The following is a 27,723-nucleotide window of genomic DNA, read 5'->3' as shown; positions in this document are numbered from 1 at the left end:
TGATTCAACATCTCTTGTCAGCTAGCAATCCTTTTTCCAATCCCTTTTATAGAGAAAAGCTCCCCAAATCCTTTGTATACTGTTTTCCAAACATCTCTTAAATGTACTCCATCAAGGGGCGCCTGGGTGGCTCAGTCGGTTAAGCGTCTGACGTTGGCTCAGGTCATGATCTCACGGTTCATGAGTTCAAGCCCTGCATCGGGCCCTGTGCTGACAGTTCAGAGCCTGGAGCCTGCTTTGGATTCTGTGTCTCCCTCTCTCTCTGCCCCTCCCCTGCTTGTGCTCTGTCTCTCAAAAATAAACAAACGTCAAAGAAAAAAGTACTCCATCAGACTTTCCCATCCATGGCTCCAAACTGCTTTTATCAGTGTGCTGCTGACCAGGGCCAGCTTCATGGGCATATGCAAGCTGTGCAGGTGCACAGGGTCCTGAGCTTCATTGAAAACTCTGATGGCACTGTCCTGAAATTTCTGAACAAGGGGATCTGCATGTTCAATTTGCCCTGGGCCCCACAAAGTATATAGCCCATCCTGCCAGAGACCATTTTCCTACTTGACCGATCAGCAGTATCTTCTCAGGTCAATTGCCCCCTGCCTCGTGATACATTTTTGTTTCCTTGGCTTCTAAGATAACTTCCTTTTGTTTTCCTTCTACCACACAGGCAGCTTCCTCCTCAGTTTTTCTCACGAGTGTCTCCTCATTGCCCAGATTTCAAATACTGGGTGTATTCCCACCTGTTCCCTCCCTAGATTATCTCAGCCAGTCTCATCGTTTTGAATACTGTCTAGATGCTATGGCTAACTCCTAACTTCTAACTCCTAGGTCTAACCATCTATTTGACCTTTGGACCTTAACTGTAGCTAGTCCCCAGTTTCACTCCTTTCCCTCCCCCCCCCCACTCCAAATCCGATCTATCAAATCCATTCTTTCAGTTTGCTCAGATGAAAAATCTTAGAATAATTCTTGACTCTTCTCTTTGTCTCACACCCTGCATCCAGGCCATCTAGTTTGTTCTCCTTCTAAGATCATTTCTGGAATTTTAACTGCTTTTCTGTCCCTCTTATCTCTTTTTAAAAAAAATTTTTTTAACGTTTATTTATTTTTGAGAGAGAGAGAGACAGAGCATGAATGGGGGAAGGTCAGTGAGAGAGGGAGACACAGAATCTGAAACAGGCTCCAGGCTCTGAGCGGTCAGCACAGAGCCCGACGCGGGGCTCGAACTCACGGACCGTGAGATCATGACCTGAGCCAAAGTTGGACGCTTAACCGACCAAGCCACCCAGGCGCCCCTGTCCCTCTTATCTCTTGCAGGGACGACTAAGTTAGTGCCCAACCTGGTTTCCTTCTATCCTTGTATCCTCACCTCCTAGGATTTATTCCAAGCATCGAAGAGAATGATCCCATGAAAACATACATCAAACAGCAATCCTCTGCTCAAAGCAGTAAAATACTTCCCTGCTTCAGACAGTATAAAAGCCACGCTCCACAGAGTGGCCTACAACATCCTAAATGATCTGATCTCCTCTTACGTCCATACTTTCACCTCTGAGTGAGTTTCTACATACTCTCCCTCTGGTTTACCTGCCTCAGTCACACTGGCTGCCTTGCTCTTTCTCAAGCTTACCAGACAAACTCTTCTCACCTTGAGGCCTTTGCATGAGCTATTCACTCTGCCATTTCCTCCTTTAAGTCTTCGCTCAAATGATGGCTGTACTGTTGGTTAGCTTAATGAACATGGCATCCATCCCCTGCACTGCCCCTGAACTCTGTTTTTCTTCTCTAGTGCATACCTCACTTTCTAACATGAAACGCTATATATATGTTTGTTTACTGTGTGTAAGTTTATTGTCTGTCTCCCTTCCATACAAATAGAGGAGTTTGGGTCTGCTTTCTTTCACTGAGGCAGTCCAAATGCCTGGAATAGTGCAAATACCAACATAATACTCAGTTGGTATTTGTTGAATGAATGCATGAAGCCTGGGTTTATACTACATGGGTCATCACCAACCAACCAACAAACAAGAATAATGGCAATGATAATTTCACTACAGAAAAAAAATTAAGGCAACTACAAACAATAAGGTTGTAGAAAATAATCCATCATAATGATATCAAATTGATCTTTGTAAACTAACTGGTGTATTTATGCTTTTTCAGATACATGAATTCATTGGGTAATATGCGGGCTACATAGAGAGAAAATATCTAAGGAGATTTAAGCTCTGAAGAAAATACCATTGGCTGTAGAGTACACTAAGTCTAAAAACTGGCTAATGTGTAAACATGATGAAGGCAGACATTGCTTTCACATAACAGGTGGTACATGTTCTGCAAAAAGGTCTGTGATGTCTTCATGGGGTTTGAATTCTAAGTATTCCTGGGAAATTGCGTACAATTTAGTGCTTCTGCAGTTTTAATTCAGAAACTCACCTATTTATGGAAATAATTTAAAGAATTTCTATTGTATTTTTCTGCTAATAGCACTTGCTACCCCAGTCTCTACTACTTACCTGAAGAAAAGAGTTAGTATTTTGTTAAAATATTATATATTTGTTAAATTATATATATATATAAAATATAATATATAACAATATTACATTATTGTTGTTATTAAACAGAAAGTTGGAAGAAGTGGTTGTTACCTCCTATACAAGTATTTTAACATTGACGGAAGGTGACTTTCAGATTACGGACATCCTAAACATATTGGAGAACAGTTTTATAGAACTAGCAATAAGGGGGCAACTGGGTGGCTCAGACAACTTAAGCGTCTGACTCTTGAGTTCGGCTCAGGTCATGATCTCACAGTTGGTGAGTTTGAGCCCCGCACTGGGCTCTGCACTGACAGCAGAGAGCCTGCTTGGGATTCTGTCTCCCTCTCTCTCTGCCCCTCCTCCACTTGCTATCTCTTGCTCAAAATAAATAAAAATACACTTCAAAAAAAATCATTAAAACTAGCAATAAGATTTCATTATAAACATTGCTTTTATTTAAAGAAAATCCTGAAATTATTCATTAAAATTATCAACTATAACATGAAAAAGCCCCTCCCTCCTCATCACGTGTTAATGCTTTACTTTTCTACTGCTGTTAATTTCACTCAAACACCTGACATGAAAAGGGCTACAAGGACATCTTGGACGTTACTGGACATTAACTGTAGCAACTTTTAATAGTTTGGGAAATGTCTTAGTTCGCACCAGTGTGGTAAAAAAAGGAAAATCGTACTTGGGGTTACAATGACGGAGAACAAAAGTACAAACTAATTAGCAGTACGCTCAAAAAAAAAAAAAAAAAAAAAAAAGAAGGGTTGTTTGTCTTCTGTGCAAATGTTTCTCGTCTTAAGCAAATTTGGCTCTGAAAGAATCAGGCAGGTGCTGCTGCCACGGTGCTTTCGGGTTTCCTGGCAGAGCTGGAGGTGCACTGGGACCGGAGACAAAACCCAGAGGAACCACAGCTAACCTCAGCGCTTTGCCCAATTTCCTCCCTGCCAGTTACCAGAGTTCACTATTGTTCAAGCTCCAGGGGTCACACATTGCCTGTCTTGGGTGGAATTTATTCTGAACAAGTGTTTTGCTTGGCTTGCAATATTAAAAAAAAAAAAAAAAAAGAAAGAAAGAAAGAAAAAAAGTCAGTCACTGACATTAAAAATTAGGAGATTTCACATAAAATTACCTTTGTCCAGTTTTTCTTAAAAACTGAAAATCTGCAACCCAAGTCAGCTTGGCACTGTTCTTAAGAGACGGGGAAAGGCTACCTTTCATCCAGCCCTCCAGTTCCCAAGGTCTCCACCCAGCTGGCTCACCCACACAAGCCACTTGCCTGTTTCTTTTGTGTGACTGAGTTTCTGACCACTGCTCTACCCTCACAGAGATGGTAAGGTGAGGACTCACAGTGCTAACTTGATCTTCTTTCCCCTCAAACAAGGGTAAACAGCTGATGCTTACAGAGTTCTTTCTGAATGGGATTCTGACAGTTCTGGGTGAGAACAAAGTGGATTCAACTTTATGTGAAACGTGCTCCCTGACAGAAAAACCAAGTTGTATATAGAAATCATATTAAGTGATTTCTACTCCACTCTTATCTAGAGAATGTTGCCTCCAGCTGTGAAGCTTCTTACCATTATGAAAGTACCTCAAAGTCTCTACTCTGTTTTCCAAGCAAGAGAAAAGAGAAAGAGCTAGAAAAACAAATAATAAAAGGATTTGTTAAATTGAGGCTCACAAAAATTAGAAGTAAGGCTGTGTAAGGAGGGTAGATACTAATTCATTTGAAATGTTCAAAACAAATCTTCGAAGCAATAAGTTATTTAAATACTGTAAGTCCTGTCTTTGTGTTTTTCTTTCTGGTTAAAAATACTTGGGTGGGGGCATTTGGGTGGCTCAATCTGTTGAGCACTGGGACTCTTGATTTTGGCTCAGGTCATGATCTCATCTTTCCTGAGATTGAGCCCTGAATGATCAAGCACTACAGCACTACACTTAGTGTGGGGCCTGCTTGAAATTCTCTCTCTCTCTCTCTCTCTCTCTCTCTCTCTCTGCTCCTCTCCTGCTCACGGGCTCTCACTCTCTCTCTAAATAAATAAATAAACTTAAAAAAAAAAAAACCAAAAAACCACTTAGGTGAATTTACCCATGTCATTTTCGTACCTGGGTTTCTGATTGCTTTTGCTGCTTCCCTCTTTCAAAATCATCCTTTAGGAACCCTCCTCTGATTAATTTCATTTTAAGCAAACAATGTGTGTAATATATTAATATATTAATATGAATTTATGGAGATTATCAGGATCTTCACATCATATGTGGGTACACTGAAATCAATCAAAGTTAAACTTCAAACGCAGTTTTTATATATCGTAAAACAATCATTACCCAATACTCAACACTCAATACTTAATAAATGTTTTTGAAATAAACACAATTTTTATTGTTAACCCTCCTCAAGAAACTAGTATATATATATTTTCTTTTCTACAAGATCTATCAATAAAAGATTGGTTAAAGAAAAAAAAAAAGCAAAGCAAAACAAGCTGAGAGACTCCAGGATCTTTCAATCTTAGTCTTATTTTTGAGAATGGTGATTTGATTTCACCATCTCAACTCATCAGAGCCTGTCTATATGTCACAATGGTCTGTGTTTCCTATTTCTACATGCATGAAAGTGAACCCATATAAACCATACCAACGCCATTATATATAACTGGTGGTAAAACTTTATTATTCAAGTTTAGATGTAACAGACATCTTTGCTGCCTGAAGATTGTTTGCATAAGAAATACACCAAGAACATGTTTGTGAGTAGAAATGAACATGCACTATGAAAACAAAATTAAATAAAACAAAAAAAATTCCATGTGTTGTAAGAACAGACTATTATAGCCAACATTCTAATATTCAAATCAGGACTACAAATTGAATTTTTTCTTAGCAACATGAAATCATTCCATATGAAAGACATTTTCTGCTGGTGAATATTGCTGTAAGTTAATTTTACATTGGCATTTTGAGATGTTTCCCAACCCCGTCCCACCCCCCCCCCAATTCCATGTTGTCAAACAGTCCACCCTAAGGAATTTGGCATTTCTTACTGTGATATTTGCCTTGTTGGTAGCCATTAAGAAACTATGGTTTTATCAGCCTTGTAATAGTTTTGCCTCTTCATAGTCAACACTATAGGCTGCTTGGTATGATATTTACAGCTCATCTTTTTAAGAAACATGACCCCAACCTTTTCTGGCCCTTGGGAACTGAGAGTTTAAATAAGCCCCTTGGCCATATAATAATACTTGGCATTCTCATGGTGCCTTTCAACCAAGGATCTCAAAGTGCTTTACAAAACAAGTACTACATTACCATTATTATTATTATTATTATTAATATTATTATTATTAATATATTTTTTTTCCATTTTACAGGTGAGGAACCTGAGGAACGAAAAGAAAAAGTGATTTGCTGCAGGTCATATAACGAAAAACAACCAGGGGTAGAATCAGGATCCAGTTTGGGGACTTATGGGTCCTGAAGGACCATCTTCTCTGATGAAGGCTATACGTTATTTCCATGTAAAATTACTCTCGCTTTTCTCTGGTGTAGGACGGAGTGAAGCTTACAGCTCTACCTTTCCTTTCAAGAGAACCACACATTATCCAGTTTCCATGTGTGGATCAATGTTGAATTTCACATTTTCTTCATCCCTGACTTCACACACTTCTGCCCTAGCATCTTTCAGAGGTCTTAATTACTGCAAATAATTGTGGATGATTTCTCAACAATTGCACCGCTATCAGGAACGTGTGAATCAGCTATGAAACAGTAATGGAAAACCAAAAGGAAGTGCTCTCCAAATAAGCCATCCCTCTGCCCTTGGCCAAGTCTTTCTTTTGGAAAATAACCCAGCCCTTCAAAGTCCCAATGCATGTCTTTCTACCTTTTCTCATTCACAGCTGCCTACTCATAGAATTCCACCTGACACTACCTACCTTTGGTTAGCATATTTTGTTTCATATTCTGGTTGAATTTCAATTCCACCATTTTCTCCTGTGATCTAGGGACAGTCAGCAAGCTCTCACCTACTTGCTTATCAAAGATGCCTTGCATTTTTTGCCATGACCCTCAACCCAAAGACCGTGAGCTCATGTAAACTGTAGGGAAAAGGCTGGCATACAGCACAGAAACTGACCACCAGCTTCTTTACTCCATGTTTCCACCACTGGATGACAGATATCCCCACTCTAGAATTGCGCTAATGTTCACTAACTAAATAGGCAGGCAGTTCAGAAGTCTCAAGACAGGTCACCTTGTGATGTTTTGCAGCCACACAGCAGAAGGCTAATAATTATTTTAATAGCAGTATTGATACTTTTCGATTTATTGAGAAAAATGTATATCCTCAGGCATTTTAAAATATATATACATTTAATATTTTTGGAGCTGTATTTGCATTGGATCATAATAGATTATGTGCACATGTGCAATCATAAACATAATGTGCTACCACAGGCTTCAACAAAGAGCTGTTAAAGATAATCACTTTTTTTTTCTTCTCATTAATATTACCTTAGAAAAGAATCCCCATGCTTGTTTTCTAAAATCTACCTTTACTAAAAGAGAACAGTTTAGAATAAAACATCACTATCTTAAAAGTTGATTTTTTAAAAGAACATCTCAATATGTCATGTAGAAAGAATGGGCACACTCTTTTCCTTTTGAACTACAGAGTTAACATGTTAAGGTTTAGAGCTCCATCCTTTTCTCATACACTTAGAGTCCTGTAGTGTCTCTCAATCCACATCCTTCCAAGGTGGGCTGGCTCATGATTTTTCTATCCCAAACAACAGTATGAATATATGGGTGAGGGAGGAAGAAAGAAAGAGTAAGAAAAGGAAGAATGAATGCATGAGCTGGTCCTGACCTAAAATTTGACCCAAAACTTGATTCAAAATAGAGACAAGTAATTTCAAAAGACTTACAGTTTTTCAATGGTATACAATTTTAGCTGGCATATAGTTTTCATCATAGGGGAAGCCTTTTCCAAGGGGGGAAAATCCTAAATCATCTTGAAAGTCCTTAAAAAAAAAGGATAAGTACCTAAATAGCTCATTTAATATCACATTTTAAGGCAAAATCATTTGGAAACCTTAAAACCAAATTAAAATAACAACCAACCACTTTTGTAATATATTTTGTGAGATGGAACAAAGGCTTTCAGAAGTCAAAAAACAGGGGGTATTTTAGTGTCACAGTAAGTTTTCATCTTTTTAAAAAAAGCCCAACCTCTTCTCCATCAAAATATGTATAATAATGAAAACAAAAATGAAAATAAAATAATCAATAATAAAAGAATATGGAAGAAGATCTATCGTGTCAATGCTATCCAAGAATATTCTACCAAAAGTAGACTGACCATAAATATTTCAAGAATAGTGATATGTATTTTCCAATGCTAATCGTTACTACTATGTCTGTCTTGAGAAAACAAAAATCAGTTGAAAAAAGAAAACAAAAACAAAAAACAGAAGGAATACATGCCAAAAATGAACAACCTGTTTGTGTCCGACACACGGGAGAAATTGTTTACCGAGTAGCTTTGCCCAAAAAGTCATACCCAAGTTAACCAAACTTCTGGCATTTTACTGATTTGAGCAGTCCACGTGTAATGTTGCTGAAGGATTGCCACAGTGCACTTGGTTACTAAGTCCTTTTACTAAGAAAATGAAAATGAAACATTGTTTCGTTGTTTGGGAAATCTCCTCTCTTTCTGAGATCTTTCATGGCCACCTCTCAAGTCTGCCTGTACATTTTGAGATGCATTCATTGAAATTCCTAAGAAAGATAAAATTCTCATCACATAATTTGAATGTTAGAACTTCTCATTCCACCTCCTCATTTCAGTTTATGTGAATATCAGAGCTGGACAGGTGAGACCAGAATAGGGCCCTTTAAAAATGAAACTGAAGCTGAAGGCTTAGTCCTGATTTCTTTTTTCTGTCTCTTTCTCTCTCTTTTTTTTTTTTTTTACATGAAAACAAACAAAAAAAAATGCAAGAATGGAAATGACAACACATCAAAAAGACATTTTAACTTCATTCACTACGACAGTCACAAACTGGTTGAACTCTACCTGCCATCCAACTTTAAGAAACAAAGACCTGGCACTGGGAAAAAGAAACAAAACCCAAACAAAACAAAAACAATAACAAAGCGACTGGGAATTATGTAAAAATGAGTGCAAATGCGGCTACAGAACGCAATAAAAACATCAGTGCTGCGGGTTCCAGCAGCACTTATCAAAATAATTTCTGAAATGTTTCATCTGAAACATAGACAAAGCAATAAAAAGAGGATATATGTTTATCATTTTAAGCATAACAATGTGAGTTAAGAGCTTAAAAATTAAAAAAAAGAAAGTACTTGGAATGAATAGTGCTACCCTTTTTTTTCCTAAGTAGGCATAAAAATATTTTCATTTCCTTCTTGTTTTCCATACCATTATATCAAGAACTTTCATTTGTTTCATGTTACCGTTTACAACTTTAATGCACACACACACACACACAAAAGATATCTACCGCAATAGAAATAGTTGCTTCATTTCCTTGTTTGCTACATTTGCAAATGTAAACAGCTAGGCAGAGCCAGAACTGACTCTAATGCATGATGGAATATCTTTGTTGCATACGTACACTGTAGAAAATAATTATTCAATATGTCAGGCACCATTATTTGAAATGTAATACATTAATATTTACTAGAAAAATAAGTTTTTTTTTTCCTATTTGTTCTCCCAACTTCTTTAATGAAATAAGTTAATCTGACAGTGCATCCAGTAGCTTGTAATATCTTCTACATCTCCGTGGCAAAAAATAAACTACTGGTTGGGACAATATAATGCAAATTATTAAAGTCAGTCCTTGTACATACATCCTTGTAGCAAGCATTGAGGCTCGACTAACAGCACCTTTAACCAATTATTTAATGTTTAGTTATTTAGCCCTATTTCCCTGAGCAGTTATGCTGAGGAGTTTTCCCTTCATGGATAGTTTTACAAAGCCTGAAGTATTAAAAGTACTATGAAGATATACTTCTAAGAATCCTATTTAATGCTACTTAACTAAACCTGTATAAATCTAATGAAGGGAGTGACTGGTACATATACCAACTATCAGTCTGTGGTAACGTAACCTTAGACGCTGCCTGGCCACAAAGTTTGGAAATTATATTTAACCAAAAGGAAATAAATAAAACACAGCAGGTTACCTTATGGAGAAATACCATGTATTCTGAACAAGTTAAGCCCATGGTCTGAACTTTTATATCCATCGAATCTTTTGAACTGAGGGGGATCCCTTTAGTTACAATGTGCCAAGTGAGATCGGTGACCAAGAGGAGGCTTAAAAAAACAAATCCAAACTGCTTCATCACATACAAGATAGGAATATCTGGCTAAAGAAAAGAATTACTACGTAAGCACTGAGGGCACTGTTTTTAAAAAGGCATATATATTGGGACAAAATGAACCTAAACTGCAAATGAAAGGACTGTTTTTGAAAGGAGTATCTGAACATCTAAAGGACAAAAATATCAGAGAGGGTGTGCATGTGTATGTACAGGCAGGGCTGGCCCAAATCACTGTGCCACCGTCTGTCACCTTCCTCGCTGCTCTCTCACCAAGCCTAACCACAGCTCACATTTCTAGGTCTAAATCCGAAACACTGTCAATGAGAGGAGACTGATGTAAGAGGCGCCATTTTCCTTTCACTGCCCTGGAGATTAGATTTCTCCTCATCTGCCTAGGATTTCATGATACTTCTAAATTTAGGCAACAATTTATGGGTTGATGAACAAATGGACCAATGGCCAGCCCAATACTGCATTAGTATCATAATCTGTAAACCCTTTCAAATTCGAGATAGCTTTGATCTCTTCCTTTACAAACATAATAGAGTCTGGAGATACTTCTTATGGACCGTTTCCACAGTACACATTCGCCAAGATGGTTCTGACTTGCTAGGTTCTAAAACATGACTATTTACCATCTTCCATTTTTTTTTCGTTTGTTTCTCACTGACCATTTGTCTCACTTTTTAATCTTGGTAACCTACTCATCAAAAGAAAGAATAAAAGAAGGGAATTTCATGTTGGATAAGGCAGGCTCTATGAAGTATTTTTTTAATAGGTCTTCATAAGACATTACAAGCTATTGAATTCCCATCAAGAAAACCTATTTCTATTTAATTGTGCTAAGTGCTAAGGTTTTACTCTTTAGGTTTTCCATTTTTTTCCGCTTGTGCATTGTTCCTATGCAGGCCCCTCTGGATATGAGTTGTGAAGTCATATTTGTCCGTGCAAAGATGCTGGCATATGCTGCACTGGAAAGGTCCACTGTCACCATGGCAACTCATATGCAAAGCATACATCACTTCATCCAGAAAGACAATGCCACAGTGCACACATTTTGTGGAAAGTTCATCTTGAGTACTTCTATCAACTTTCTCTGTTTTTACTACATTCAAGGGACCTTCACTTTTTACACTTGATGGTGCCTTCGTTTTCTCCTTGGAGGCACCGTTTGCAGTTGGCCCAGGTCTGGAATGCTTGATCGCCAAATCGAGAGGAATGTCATTGTCTGATCCAACAGCTGAAAAATGAGGAGGCAGATTGAAGGTGGGATAAGGCACATAGTTTTGGCAAGGATTTGGTAGGCCAGGCACATGACTCAAGTAGTGCGGATTCCCAGGAACGGAGAGCTTATATTTACTCCAGAACCGCAGCCAGTCAGCTTCACTCTGGAAGTCATTATGTACAAAGGGAAGTCCGAAAAGGGGGTACTGGTACTTTTCAATAGGGCTGCCTGGTGGTGAATAATTCGGGTGTTTCGCAGGTCTCATGTACTTCTCTATGGGACTGCCTCTCTCAGAACTTCCTTTCCCTTCTGATACGGATGAACTATTTCCTGGGTCTCCAGTACTTTCCTGAGGACTTTTTATCTGAATGTGCAAAGGTTGCATCCTTTTGTGAATATCCAGAGTTTGGCTGACCAGGACTGGCTGCTGAGCAGAATGGCTTTTAGTCAATGAACCCTGGGCTTCGTATTTACTCAGGCTAGGGAGCGGAATTTCTCTCTGGTGACCTTCAGTTAAATGATCTTCTGACCTCCTCTCTAAGGGGCTTCCGTTGACCTGCTCCTCACTGCCACCCCTCTGGTGTTTGTTGAGCTGCTCAGCCTGAAGTGCCTCTGGGTTAAGGCGCTTTCTTGTCCTTCTCCTAATAATCTGCTCACCGTTGTTTTGTTTAATGATGTTTAAAGGCCTGGGAGTCTGCAGAGAAAACACACACACACACATACAACACATAAAAGGAAAACATTAAAAAAAATGCATTAAAATGCATTAACAATTCCTCACAAATATGAACCACGCTTAAGTTCAAAGCAAGGGTAGACTTTATGTTATAGATTTACTAAATCTCCTCCTTTTGCCCTAAGCGGGATCAGAGGGAGTAACCAAAGCACACTATTTTAGCCTAATTAAATCATGTCCAACTTCGCAGGGAGGACTGAAAACTTTAATCTACTTAAAAACAGCTTTTCCAAACTCAATAGATTTTGGAATTGCAGCACTGAGTGATAAAACTGTGTAGAAAGTTACTTGAAGAAACGTGATTTTTCTGAAATATTTCTCAACTTCTGAGTCATGCACTAAGATGTCAATACAGGAACATGGGCGATAGCCTTTATTGACAACTGTGGAAAAATTATACATTGCTACAGGCTGAACTGGGTCCCCTCATTTGTATGTTAAAGCTCTACCTGGCCATGTGCCTGTAGCTGGAGACATGGTCTTTAGGAGGCAGATAAGGATAGATGAGGACATAGAAGGTGGCTTTCTGTAAGCCAGGAAGAGAGTGCCCCAAACAGGACCCAACCACACTGATCCTCTGACCTCAGACCTCTAGCCTCCAGAACTGTGTAAAAATACATTCTGTTGTCTAAGCCACTCAATCTATGGTATCTTGTCATGGTAGCCTGAGCCGACCAATACATGCATTCTTCTAAATAACTGCGAATGTGGATATAAAGCTATTAAATATCACAGCATAAATAATCAAAGACAAATGAACAGAATCATGAAGAAAGACATCAGGTAATCAAAGCCATATCAGTGGGAGACTTTTTTTTTTAACCTCTCACTTTTATTTCTCCTTGTTTAATAGTATTTTATATGCATAATCACTACAGAAGATTTTACTTGTTAACAGGTGAAGCATTTGTTTTCTGGTGAAAATACAAATTCCTTTGTAGCTTTGGTTCAAATACCTGATACGTCATTCTACTCTGTGCTCAGATCGAATGCTTTCACTCAGGTTGGTTTTTATTCAGGTTAAGCACTTTATGATTGGTATTTAGATTATAGGACTAAACTCTACAGACAAGACTATACTAATAATTTTACTTGTAGTAAATAGCTTTGATTTATAAAATCAAAAGAATAAGTTTAATAAATTAATGCATATTTATAGATGAAAATTTAGGGAAATTTTTTTTTAATTTTATAAAACATTTATTTATTTTTGAGAAACAGAGAGAGACAGAGTATGAGCAGGGGAGGGGCAGACAGAAAGGGAGACACAGAATTCGAAACAGGCTGTAGGCTCTGAGCTGTCAGCACAGAGCCCAATATGGGGCTCGAGCTCACAAACTGCAAGATCATGACCTGAGCCAGAGTCGGACGCTAAACTGACTGAGCCACCCAGGTGCCCCTAGAGAAACCTTTAAGTGGCTAAAACCTGATTTTTCTAAAAGATTACTTAAATCAGCAAATCATTTCTACATAGAATATGAATATGTGTATGTGTGTGTGTGTGTGTGTGTGTGTGTATATATATATATATATATATATATATATATATATATAGTAATTTGTGAATAATTCCTAGAAAGAATGCACTTGAATGCAAGAGAGTATCTTTTACATGTTAAACAAGATCTGGGTCTAAATCCTTTTTGGAATGTTTCTATTGTCACAGAGGCATTTTGAAGGCAAGAAAGATAACACACTTGTTGCTGACAATTCAATTACTGGTTTCAGGATGAAAATTCCACATCCCTTGGATATACCATATTCATTTGTTGAGAATGTTCAGGTTTCTAAAGAGCTCATATTCGTATTACGGAAATATGCAGTATTTAATCTATATCTTGTAAGGAAACCGGAAATTTGCATTTGTACCCTTTTAAAATCTTTGTAACTTCTCTAACAGTCTTTGACATGGGATGTGAGCATAACCTTTATGTACTTAAATTTATGATTTAAAAAAAAAAACTCAAAACTGAACACATCTTGTCTCTGGAGAGATGAATATTAAAATAATTATAAAAAAGAGTTTACTTTATATCATAGTTGTTAAATTACCATAACCTGGAAGAGCAGTGGTTTAATTAATTCTTGGCCTATGATTGGCCAGAGTTCAATTAAAATCATTAATGTCAGTGCTCATTAAATGAAAGCTTATTGCTGTGTTTAAATGGTGAAGGTGTAGAAAAAGTAAGTTGATGTGGTGGTGGTGGGGAGAATCTTTCTGCTGGCTATATGTAATAACTAAGGTTTTACAGTTTACCACCAATTAGTATTGTTGGCAGCATGCATTTTTTAAAGAGTGCTTCCAATGGTTCATTTATGAGGACGTTTTGTCTAAAACCGTATTCCCTGTAGCTGTAATTTATTCATTGGCTGTGCTACGAGCTATGGTAAAATGCCAAACAAAATGAAAAAGGCAGAGGGAAATAGATTTCTGTTTACTAAGTGGGGTATTCCTATTTTTAAAGGCAGTTCTTGTCAGCAGATAAACTTTCTAAACTAAAAAAAAAAAATCCTTCGGGAAGTCACACACACAGATAGAGGGGGGGATTTGTGAGTTTAAACTTTATTCTAGAATTCTAACTAAAATCTGACAAGAAAGGACCGGAAGGACCTCGGTGAGGCACAGAAAGAAGTCAGCCAGAGATCTGAAAACACAAAGCATCTTCGCACCTTACTCTAGCTGGGATGTGCGCTGTTCAAGCCCTCAGACGCCTCGCTGGAATAAGTCTATCGGAAGAACCTAAGAGGTTTACCTGGTGTTGGTGGCTCCTAGTTCAGAACCACTCTTCTGAACGCGCCTGACTTCCAGCCCCCAAAGCAGCCAAGATGACAACTGCAAATTCTAAAGTGAAGCTGAATATAAGCACCCTTTCCCTGCCCTATATTTTATACGAGTATACATTTTTTACGTAGTTTTGAACTTTTAAGGTTTCTCCTTTCTGCCTAAACTAATTTCACCAAAGTCTGATAACCACTAGTTTGACTACCTGTTACAAAAAGTCCCCAGAAATCAATCATTTTCCTCTTTTATATCAAAAGAAGCATAATGCATCGCTAATGATCTCAAATGTATCTCCCCATAACACTGAAGGCCATTTCACCATAAATCACATGTGTTCTCAAAGTGACTGTATTAAACTCTGCGGGAGCAGGCATTGCAAGCCAGGGAATGGTACACATCACACCACAGACCAGGCTGCTTTAAAAAGCTTTTCCTCAAACAGTCTAACAAGTTCTTACCGAGTGAAGCTTCTGGTAGAGGCCACACGCGTTGCATACATATCCGCCATTTGCATTCTTTCGCCAGAGAGAGGTCTTTGTGGTCAAGCAATTGGCACAAAAAACACCCGAGCCTCTACGCCTCTGAAACAGGGAAAAAAACACAAGGTCAGAGGTGAGTCACATGATCGGTGGAGTTAGACCAAATCAACCCAGGAGTTTTGTCTTTAGACTAGCAACAATGACAGTATAAAACCACACTGCCCATAATGAGGTCAGGTTCAATTGTGTTTAATAGGCACCACTGATTTTCATTATAATTAACCCTACAGTGATGGATGAGGTGTGTGCAACACCAAAGGCTTTTCACAGAAACAGCTTTAACTTTTTGAACTTTGGGTTTTGTGCCTTTAATGACGGCTCCTAAATGCTGAACCCTAAAATATACCTTTTAAAAGTGTCAAAACAAAAGTCAAAAGACAGAACCTGGCAATATGTTCAATACACTTTAGAAAGGGGGGACCACATGCTACCTGAGCTTTAACATATAGTCCAGCTTATAATAAATGTGCCGTGCGAACCGTTTAAAATTAAACCTGATTTGTGTCTTTTTGTATGTCATTCATGCAACGCAAGTATGAAGAGAGTATAGCACACTCAGTTCTAGTTTTTGGTGTGCAATTGTAAACTTTGAAAGAGAACACCCTCGACTTCCCAAAGCTGAGGGGACCAGTATAAACTTGTGCCAACTAGAAGTACAGTGTTACTGAGAACCCTTATGAGGTGCCTGCTTAAGCCAGACAACATAGTCCCATCAATGGCTGTTTATTTCATTTGCCTCAGACTTGGAAATCACAAGCGTTTCCGAATACAAATTGATTTTAGTGGGCTGAATTCCGTAATCACCAGATTCAAAAATAATCTAGGAATATTTAAACGTAGATGATTAGCATTGCTTGTTCCATTCTTGCTATCAAGTAATGATTCCATTAAACTCATTGAAACAAAAGTCAGGCTGTGTTTGTAGGCGCAAACGCGAACAGGCAGGAAATGAAATGCTCTTGCTACGAAAAAAGACAGCCTGAATTGCAACTTCGCTCTCCTTTCTCTAGGAAGTGAAGCCTTTAATGATAAAATATTCACGTTAGATAAGGAGTGGAAAAAGTCTTGCTGGAACCCTATTTTGTTATAAATTTAGAATTACAAATACCATAAGTCAAAATTTCAGGGATTCATAAAATTTAGGCAATTTATTTAACTTGAGTCCATACTGTAGACGAGTGGTATTCTTGCCAAGAAAATACAATGGTTATAATTGTACTCTGATACATTTCAAATGGAAAGCTTTCTGCAGACATAATTTTGGCTTCAAGACTGGAACACTTTCTTGGCATTGAAAGGGCATTTGATTCATCGGGTGTTTCACAATGTATCACTAAAAAGACCTGGTGAGCAGCCAGTTCCCTATAGGGTAATTTTTCCATCCAGATGCAAGTGCTATCAGAGGCCCTCGTCAGCTAAACTAATTATGATCTTGCAATTGCTGATGCCTGCTCACTCTAACATTCGACATCCTCCATTAATCATCAATACAAGGAAAATGAATGAAACGTAAAGAAATGAGGGCTGGTAAGCTGCACAGCTATAAAAATCTGAAATGAGAGCAATAATTTAACAAGATTGGGGGAATGTTTTTAGTGTGCACAAAGTCAGGCTAACAATTGCCCTTTTCAACCAAGAACACGATTTCATTAGTGTAGCAGGTTGTGCTACTTTAGGTGATGTAATAAAAGCTAGATTTTTCACAAAGATAATCGCTTGCTCCCCTTTTCCTCCCTCTCCACCCAAGTCAGGACCAGGAACACATCACGGTTAGAGAGACGACAAATGTTGGGTGTCAGTCCGCAAGTCCCAGATGGGACCTACTGCAAAAGTAGAGACTGCTCCCTTCTGAAAATGAATGAACTATTAGATGCTATGTTTATCAAACATTCTGGGGCCCCTTTTATCTGAAGTAGGTTGGGGAGCCTAGTTAGGGTATAATTGTGAAACTTCCCCTGGGGCCATGCCATCTTTTTCCTAGATCTAAATAACACGTTTGGCAAATAAACACCAACTTGATCCACATAAAGGCAATGTAAATGTCCATTTGGAAACTAACCCACATATATGGCTGAGGCTCAAATTTGAATGTGTAACCATTCACTCCAGCCTGCTTTTCTTTCCTTATGCCCTGGGTGCTTGACACAGCATGCCAAAGTGGGTGTAATCCTGGTTTCAGAGCGCGTTTCAATCCTTGCACAATTTTGTGCTTAATTCTCTTGCAAAGAAAATGCCCTTCATTAGTTAGAGGGAAAGTCCTAAAATTACAGCACTGGTTTCCATGAGCATATCTTGCTTTAAGGAGCACTTACGCTCGACTAAAGAGGTATATTTTAGGAAAACTATACCTTATTTTAAAGACATCAGGGGTATTCTGGATTCATTTACCCAGAGTCAGTATAGCATGGAGGTTAAAAATCAGATTTAGGAGTCAGACTACTTGCATTCAAAACATGTTTCTGCCTTTTTCCAGGTGCAACTTTAGGCAAGTCACTTAACCTCGCAAAGCTTCAATTTCCCCATCTTTAAAGTGTGAGCCTCTATAGGATGTGGGCAAATGGATGCAATTAAAACAGTGCCAGGGACACAGCAAATACCCAGTAAGGTAGCTCTTTGTCAAAGGGATTCAATTATATTTTTGTAAGAGAAAAATACTTTTTTAGTTTTGTTTTCATCTCCTTAATCTACTTATTGACCATTTTAGAGATGCTTAAGATCTATAGTTGGATATTATCAAATGCATTTCATTTGTGTCAATCTTATCAAATATGAGAATGGAAAGTTGAGTCAGAGTGAAATATCTAGGTGTTCACACCTAGAATTCAATAGGAGCATACTTGTGTGGGGGTGGAAAGTAGGAGGGAGGTGAGAAATACTTCACATATTATCTCCCATCTACACAAATTTATCCCTTTGGTAAGCACTATACAACCTTATTTTTGGTGCACTTGGAATTTCTGGAGGCAGCAGAGAATGTGGGATAAGTGGACAGTATCCTTAGCTGTGTGATCACAGCTATCTCTGTTCCACACCTCTCTGAACCATAACATTGATGAGAGCTCTGACATGGTCCCTCTGCATGTAATGTAACCTGGGTGGACACAAAAAAGCATCTTTTTGAAGTTATCAACATCCTTAGCCCAACCAAATGTAGAGAAGCAGTCTGTTGCCAAAGGAAGGCAGAATAGAAATCTCTCTTGCCCCACTTTTTAGGAACAAGCGTGGCCTTGTTAAAGGGAAAGAAAGGCACTGAAGACTTTATTTCATTCATAGTATATCATGCATGACAGAGTTTTAAAATATTTTGCCATTCTCCTTTGTACTATGTTTGTTAAGGACAGAAGTCGTGGCTCCTAACAGTCATCAAATATTCTAAGTAATAAGCACCTAGAACAGTGCTCTGTCTTGAGAGGCTCAACATTAATAAGTTGAAAATAATCTACTGGAATTAAAAGAACAGGAGAGAGGAGAGGTAAGGAGGGGAGAGGTGAGGAGAGGGGAGGGGAGGGGAGGGGAGGGAAAGGGAAAGGGAAAGGGAAAGGGAAAGGGAAAGGGAAAGGGAAAGGGAAAGGGAAAGGGAAAGGGAAAGGGAAAGGGAAAGGGAAAGGGAAGGGAAGGAAAGGAAAGGAAAGGAAAGGAAAGGAAAGGAAAGGAAAGGAAAGGAAGAGAAATGAATCTTACCTGCTATTATTTTTTTATCACTTTTTATCACTCCTATTTTGAAAAAAAATGTTTTTAAAAAATATTTCTTTTAAATGTCTCCCATTTGAATTGACAAATTTACCTCCAGTTCGGCAGAGATGACTAATGATGTTGCAGAAAAGAAAAATCAAGAGAATTAATTTTCCAATCCTACACTTCACACTTATTTTTGAGGAATAGTCTAAGCCAGGTACTTGCGAGGTCCTGAGGATACAAAATCAGGTAGAACAAGGCTCCAACTCTCCTTTATATAAATCACTATGGTCATATGTTGCTGATGGCTCTATATGTGCATGTGTGTGTGTAAATAATAATATTACTTCTCCTTTTCTACAAGCTGTTTTTAGGAATTAATAATAACTTATACCTCCATGACATTATTCAGGAGAGAGGAGAATCAAGTCCCATAAGGTCAATTGTGGAGAAGACATGAGAGGAATCCGTAGCTAGGGGATGACACCAGTGGTGTACCTGAGGGACGTATTTAGCAAGATTCTTCCCCTCCTCTCAGGCCGAGGGGAAGCTGCACTATTGTATACCTAAAGCCACGGGAGCCACACATTCTCTGCCCTTGGCTTTCTCTAAGTGCCTCTTCTACTTCTTTGTGGGCTGAACTGAAGTAAAGAGTGAAGGAAGGTGGGCCCCAAACCCGTATCAATAAGAAAGTCACCTCAACTGAAAATTTCTGAAGAGAAAATTCTAGAATCAACAATCTGAGGAACTTTTTTTTTAACTTCAAGTTTTATAGTTTGCCTATAACTTTTCAATCACATTTGTGTTGCCTTTATATAATTTCTGTTGGCTGATAGTTTCCTGTGTGATAAAGGAAGGATGATGACAGAAACAGTTAATTTTAAGGACTTTTGAGGCTAGCCCAATGACTGGCCTAGCAAATGCTTTTCAGTGATAATTACTGAGAATTCTTCGGGATCACTTGTTTCAATGTATTATGACCACAATATTGACTTTCACAACAGCAATTTAGATGATGAATTTGGACAACCATTCATGTTAGGATTTGAAATAGAAAATGACACACCCATCTTTTAATATAAGTACAGTTTAAATCCAACATAATTATTTTTCCTGCTTTGAAGTGCACCAAGAAGTATAAAGGAGAAAATAACTAATCAAACAAATAAACAAACGAACAAAAAATTTAATATAGGTTCACAGCTAACCACTGTGTGGTATCACTGTCATTAAATTTTTCTGAAAGCTTCTGATTCAAGTTTTGCTTTTAGGGGGGCTTAATTCATTAGTCAGTTATATATCAGTGGGTTGAGACTTGGTACAAGTGTTGGTTACTAAGCCCAGATGTGACTTAAGAAAAAAATGAAAAGTTTTAAATTGGTTTAGCTGTTGTTATTGCTCATATTATTATTTGAAAATCAGCCAAAAACAAACATTAAGGTTTTCAAGTTCCATTAACAAAGAATTGATTTCATTTGATTAATAAGAAATATTAATTGACTAAATTATTCATTCAAGTGGCTTAATATTTAAAGACATGCATATTTGTTTCAAGATATTAAAGTCTCCATCGGTGAAAGAATTTGTGCAGAAATGGTCCTTTATATTAGTGCTCTATGAATAAGAACTATTCTGAAACCATGTAATTACGTAACGAGCTTTGATAAGCCGAGTATTTACTCACATTTTTTATGGTTTACATCTTAGCTATTTTAAATCAAATCAATCTGAAATTTAATATACATGCTGTTAGTGCAGATATACCTCAAATATTTTTTAACTCTTTAAATAATTTCTGTGTTTATTCTATTATATCAAGAATCTTTTGTGAATTTCATTTTAGGGACATGTACAAATGGCTATAAGAGAAACTTTTGGTACAATTTTGTAGCAATAAAATTTCAATGCTAAATTAAATCAGCTTAGGATAATTACTGAATGTCCACCATGTGCCTGGCACTATGTTACAAATGGGGGTTACAGTGATGTATGTGACAAATATGGCCTGTCATCTCTCTGGGTTTCCAGTAGAATGTGCTAAAAAATTGTTAATTTATGGAAATTATATGTAAACTTTTCTGAAGAAACCAAAGTACATTCTATCAGTAAACCTTTATCTATCTATCTATCTATCTATCTATCTATCTATCTAAAGATTTTTATTTTTACATAGTCTCTACATCCAACATGGAGCTTGCACTTACAACCCCACGATCAAGAGCCACATGCTCCCTCACCTGAGCCAGCCAGGCACTCCAATAAATCTCATTTAAAGGCTGAAAGTTATCTACTAATCAGAGAGGTTACTCTCTGTGCTCCTTTACAAAAATGGGTAATAGTCTAGTCATTTCAGAAACAAGTTGATACTTGTTTATTATCCCATAAGGAATAATACCCTGTAATAATAGGATAATAATCAATAACATTACCTTATGAACTACCAAAAAGTTGATATGTTAAATAATGTATTTATTATTATCATGTATCTAGTTGACATTCAATAATTATGAATAAACGATGACTACTATTTTAGTCATCATCACTGTTATTACCACTTGGTGACACAGACGGCCACCTCTTCCTCCTTCTAATCTTCCCCAAGAGAGGATTCACCAGCTGTTGACTACATATCAGTAGACCCTACAGAATGCACAGAACGCAGTACCTAAAACCACTTAAACACAGATGGTGGCTTGCAACAAACACCTTTAAATTAATAGCCAGAATTTTACCCAAAGCACAGGCAACCCAATGTTTTAGCAAGAGCAGGGAAAGAACGCTGCCGACACAAAGCAATAGTTATCAGTATCTTGACTGACTTTTGTTCTAAAAAGAATTGTGAAGAATTGTGCAGCTGAAATGGGTTGCACAGCAAGTCTCTACCTGATTTAAAACAGCCCTCTTTGCCCTCAGATTTCTTGCCAGAAAACTGAAGAGACTCTACAAGGTTCAGCCAAGCACCCATCTTACAATCATCCTATCTCAGAATTTGGAAACAAAACCTGTTTACCCTGCTTATTAAATTCACTTCCTCAACACATCAGCAATGATAATGGAGACCAGTGTAAACTAAGCTCACATCCCTGGCCAGGAGCAGTAGAACATGCCTCTGTTCCAGGACATGAGGCAATCCATACTCGAGCAATCATGCACTGTATCCAGGTATGAATGTGCCTAAGACTGATCGCACTGACACATCACCATGTGGGAGCTGCCCCAGGTATCAAGAAATGCTGGTGTGCCAAACACATTAGCTCCATTTCTTCTGAGATGCAATTGGTGTAGAGAGCAGAAAAATCAAGATTTTTCCATGTATATCCCACACTTCAAATTGTTCATCTGCGTAATTTAGAAATTTGTCACACACACACACACAGAACCCATTACAAAGGTTTGAAGGACTCCATCTCCATTTTTTGACTTATCCCGTATTTGATAAATGAGCAACCAAATATCCAGTGTCATACCCAAATTACATAAAGAACCAGGACCAGAGGGGCGCCTGGGTGGCTCAGTTGGTTAAACGTCTGATTCCCGGTTTCCGCTCAGGTCATGATCTCAGATTGAGATTGAGCCCCGCATTAGGCTCTGTCCTGACAGTGTGGAGCCTGCTTGGGATTCTCTCTCTCTCTCTCTCTCTCTGACCCTCCCTGGCTTGCCTTTTCTCTTTCTCTCTTTCTTTCTCTCTCTTTGTCAAAAATAAACTTACTTTAAAAAATTAAGAACCAGGACTAGAAAAACTGAGATCTTTGGAGTTCTACCCACATTGTTTCTGTAATAGTGTTCTGCCTTTACAGCAATATGTATTTAGACAGCTCAAACTGTGGTTGAAAATTTATGTCTGCACTGTCTTTTTTCATTCCACGTGAAAGTCATTATTGTCAAAAGAACTACTCAAGTCTTTCACTACTTCTATTTCTGCCACCACGGATCCGTTTTCACCTTCAGCTACAACAGTCATTGGAGAGTTTCTCCACAGGGACTTTCTTCCATGCCAGTGCCAACATCTGACACTGAAAAGGAAGAAAAAAGGATTTCTGGAGGGAGGCACAGTTAAACAATTTTAGCACCTCTTCAGCAAACTTCAGTGTGAGAATATAGTTGATCCTGTTTTAATAAATTTATTGTACATTTTATGTAAATATATTTTATAAACACATTTATTATGGAAATTATTCACACTATAAAAAATAAAAATCTTAAATGATCATGATACAGAAGAAATCTGTTGTAGAATAAACCTAAAGTGCAAGGGTTCACCTTCCATGCGCTTAAATAAAAACACAAATAGAGTTATTTTATGTATTACTTATGTGGCGTTGCCTTTATAATAGGTAATGATGATGATGATGGTTATTTTGAAAGAAACAGAAAATACCACGTAATAATCAGGAATTCTTTTCTTAGAGTGCCTGGCTGGCTCAGTCAGTGGAGCACGTGACTCTTGATCTCACGGTTGTAAGTTCGAGTCCCATGTTGGGTGTAGAGATTACTTAAAAAAAATAAGATACAATCTTTAAAAAAAGGAATTCCTTTCATATTAGCTAACAGATAATAACTGGTCCATAAAGTGTTTCCATCCTCACGGCATTCACATGGTTCTTCAATGGTTCCTAACATTCTTTTGATAAAATTTATGACACTTTCCCCAGAAAAAAATATGTCAACTGTTCGTAAAATAACTTCAGGCTGTTCAAAAGAATGTCCTTCACAAAATGTATCCAAAGATTTCATATGGATCTGAATGCCTGTAGATCCGAAGGTTAAGAACTTCTAATATATATTATCCAAGTTTAGATCAAAATGAATTACCAGGTATTATTATTCTCCCACCATATTATTAATAATAAGTTATTATTATAATCAATACTTAAATAATCATTATTAAATAATATTTATTTAAATTTAATAATTAATATTTAAATATTTAAAATTATTACAATTTAACATTATAAATTAATAAAACCTATAATTTAATAATTATAGTTATATTACAATTTGATAATAATATAATATTATAATTATAATAATTATAATTTAATAATATAAAACAATTATAATTATTATAATTTGAATTAATAATTTAATTATTAATATTATTATTCTCCCACTTTAGTTGATGAGGTGAAAAGATTGGGAATGGTCGACTTATCTAGTGTCAAAAAATCCATCGTAGTCTCTAAGTCTAGTTAAAAACACAACATTGTATTCTAGAAACCATTTCTGAATCAATTATCTATAGAACTCTCTTGCTTGACTACTTTTTGTCCCTTCCGTTTTTTTTTTTAAAGTGGGCTCCACGCCCAGTGTGGAGCCCAAAATGGGGCTTGAACTCATGACCCTGAGACCATGACCTGAGCTAAGATCAAGAGTCAGACACTTAAGTGACTGAGCCACTCAGGCTCCCTTGTTCCTTCTTTAATAATCACCATCACACATCTAAGATTTCTCAAGACTTACTACGTGTAGGATTATATACTTTAGGCTTAGTTCACAAAAATCCTAAGAGACAGGTATTATTATTATTGTTGTTGTTGTTATTACTGTTATTATTATTCCCTCCACTTTACAGGTGAGAAAACTGAGGCCCTAGCAAGGTCTTCTCAGTTGATAAGTGGTAGGGCTAAGATACAAACCCAGGTCTCCCTCACTTAAGAGCCACAGTTCTTAACTATGTTTCAGGCCCTAGTACTAAAAAGGTGATTGGGGAATTTTTACCAAAAATATTTCACCATAACTTGGCTTTGAAGAACACTTACCTCTTCAAACCACCCTATAACAGCTGATTGAAATTATGCAAGTTTTGAAGTACCAGAAAGAAATGACTCATCCTTGATCAGATATGGCAACGATCTGTTTTGAGGTTGATAAATACAGTCATAGCCAGAGGAGCACAGCATTTGGCTGGTGGAGAGGTAGTGGTAGGGAAGGGGGATGGATATAGTACACATGTTTTAATCCTGCCATCTCAAAAAAAAAAAAAAAAAGGCAAAAAAAATGTATGTAAAATAAGCCTCCACTTAAAAGCAGAAATGAGTCGACACCATTGACTTAGCTCCTAATAATGCCAGTTACAAGGGAGGACAGCTGTGAACTAGAATCACTGTTTTTGCATTAGTCTTGGCTAGAGATAGGGCAGGAAAAATGACGCTGGGTTTTGACAAGTTCTGTAAACACATATGTTCAGATAACAATTTACTAGATTTACTTTATATACTTGTATGTTCCCTGGCAGAGACCTTTTGCAATGTGTGGTATCATCAGTATTCAATAAAAAACACTGCCAATTCTGAAAGATGAGGTTATTTTAATAAATTGCTCAGATTTGGATAATATGAAAATATTTGTAATTATTTCCCCTTAAATAGTTCCCTTATTTTATATATATACATATATATGTACATATATATGTATATGTACATATATATGTACATATATATGTATATGTACATATATATGTATATATGTGTATATGTGTGTGTGTACACACATATAGTACATATATATATATATATATATATATATATATATATAAGTATATGTTATTCATCAACCTATGGAGTTGACTTTGATACTCTCCATGTGTGATAGAGTTTCCATTTCATTACAGAGCAGCTGAGACCAAAATATTCTGAACTCTAAACACTTTTTACAGGCTATCAAGTTGAGAGGATACAGTACAGGTCAGATGTTAAAACATAGCATGTAGTCTGCTCAGCAGAAGGACAGCGATTGCTGCTTATTTCCCCTTAACAGCATACAAATTATGGAAATACAGTTAAATATATTGAAGTTTGAAACAATTAAGAACCAAGTTAAAGATCTGCAAATGTGTGTCAATAAGAGACTCTGACACCAAATATGCAATTTGGACTAAATACTTGATAAGCCTATATTGGAAATACTTGTATTATTGCATCCTCTAGGATTTAAATACACGGAGGGGGGGGGGGGGGGGGGGGGGACTAAGAAAAATGAACCTGAACTTCATTTAATTTTTGAATCTATAAATAATTCTTTTAAAATGTTACCTCATTTTTACACAGGTTTGTAATTCCTTGGGACACATGAAATTATAGGTATTTTAATACACCTTTCCAATGGTTACAATAAATGCCTAGTATGTTATGTCAATGGTTCAATCGAAGATGTATCTTCAAATGAGAACTCTGTAACTGCTATGGGTAAAACCAAGCTCGAGCAGGTAATTTCATTACAGAGGCACTGTGCAGACGGGGAAATCTAAGCTGAGTTTTAAAGTTTTAATAACATTATTTTAAAACGACAAGTTGAAATTATGAATTTCCTTAACAATAATGATGTAATTTTATAATAACTGAAATCTTTCACGGGAAAACTGCTTCTTCAGTAATTCACACAGTCCATTACACAGGGAAGTACTCTGATAGGCTGGCCCTCTGTCACCCGCCCCCACCCCGCATTCAAATAGCTCACGTACATGACTTCCTTTTCCATTACCAACTTGTCTGCAGTACCATCTGTAAAAACGAACACATACCTTGTGCTGCCAGTTTCTGCTTTTGCACGTCCATTAGTGGGACTGGCTGCAGCTGCTCAAGAAGAAAGCAATGATTGTCTTTGCTTTTATATATATTTCCCCTCCAGTCCTACCATATCAGCGCAAGGCAATACATCGTCTTGAGGAGGAACTGCACTTAATCACCTTCCTCGGACCCAGTTCTCTGTGTGATCTGGAGTTTGTTAATCACACTGTATCACAGACCAAAGCAAGAACTACCTCATCGCATCAAGCACTCTCGAGACGACCCCTCAGTCACTCCTACCAGAAGCAACAGTTAAAATCATTTTGTACTGTAACAGTCTGTACACGGAGTAAGTATCAGGAAACCAATACTGAGGCCTGGAAGCAGCACATCCTAAGACACAAAACTCCTGGCGAGTGAGATTGTATTTCACGAGAGGGGCTTTGAAAATAAAACACAGCATCTAACTTTACTAAGACTTTATTTTCCCCTGCACTCATGCTTTATTCTTCTGTTAGCACTATTTTTTCCCTAGACAAACATTATTAAACTGTTCACGATCTTTGCAGAAGTAGCAAATACAGTAAAGAAATTACCCCAAATTAATTTTTAAAGCGATCTGCCTCTAAGAAACAACATTTCTCCCTATTGTGGGAATGATATGAATGAAAAAAAAAAAAAAACCACCAGCAATTACTAAGTTCTTAAAAATATTTCAGAAAAAGATTTACAGAGAAGGTGAAATTAAAAGCACACACAAAAGAAAGAAAGAGACCCAAAAAATGATTTAGTCTGTTTCCTGTGCTATTCCACATTTACAAATTTACCCAAAATATATCAAAACTACTCTTTTTCTTAAGAGGTATTTTGCTGTCAGTGTGTAATCAGCTTTGGAACATCAGAATGCCAATTCTACCTTAGCTTCTCATCTATTAAATTCTCTTAAATCATCAAATGGCTCTGCTTTCTCCGCATTTAGGTATAGGAGATAGAATGCTGGATTCCAATTATTTACATATGTAAGTCGCTCCCAGAGGACCAGGGCTATTAAAGAAAGGGCCTATTTTTCTTTTAATCTTTACATTATCAGTGCACTGCACATAGTAGGGATCTAATTAATAACAGCCGAAGTGAACTGACCTCTATCCGAAGAGAGGATTCTGCTAATTTCAATAAACAGACATTGTGTTAAAATATACATATGTGTATACATACATACATGCTATGATCACCAGGTTATACTTGAAGTGAAGCTTTATTCATGAAATCTGTATGGCAGTCATCATTACAAAAAAATAGGACTTGGACTGAAAACAGTTTCCCTTTCGTGAAATGCAAAATAAAATGAAAAAGTTATGTACACTT

The 27,723-nt window shown here is 37.3% G+C and overlaps 1 protein-coding gene across 3 annotated transcripts in view; it reads right to left on the bottom strand.

Moving 5' to 3' along the window:
* Window positions 1-5,194: 5,194 nt before the first annotated feature.
* TRPS1 (transcriptional repressor GATA binding 1) overlaps window positions 5,195-27,723 on the bottom strand; it is a 258,443-nt gene continuing 235,914 nt past the window's right edge. For 2 of the 3 annotated variants that reach the window (XM_030303780.1, XM_030303782.1), the window contains exons 6-7: window positions 15,098-15,220; window positions 10,652-11,815 (exon numbers count right to left, since the gene is read on the bottom strand). In XM_030303780.1, the coding sequence (XP_030159640.1) occupies window positions 10,754-11,815; window positions 15,098-15,220 (1,185 nt within the window). In that variant the 3' untranslated portion in view covers window positions 10,652-10,753. Of the gene's footprint in view, window positions 11,816-15,097; window positions 15,221-27,723 lie in introns of all 3 variants that reach the window. The other variant, XM_030303784.2, reaches the window with a different exon arrangement.

Source organism: Lynx canadensis, chromosome F2, assembly GCF_007474595.2.
Source record: "Lynx canadensis isolate LIC74 chromosome F2, mLynCan4.pri.v2, whole genome shotgun sequence".
Lineage (NCBI taxonomy): Eukaryota > Metazoa > Chordata > Mammalia > Carnivora > Felidae > Lynx > Lynx canadensis.
Note: the sequence above shows the minus strand (reverse complement) of the source record. Positions and strands in the feature narration are given on the sequence as shown.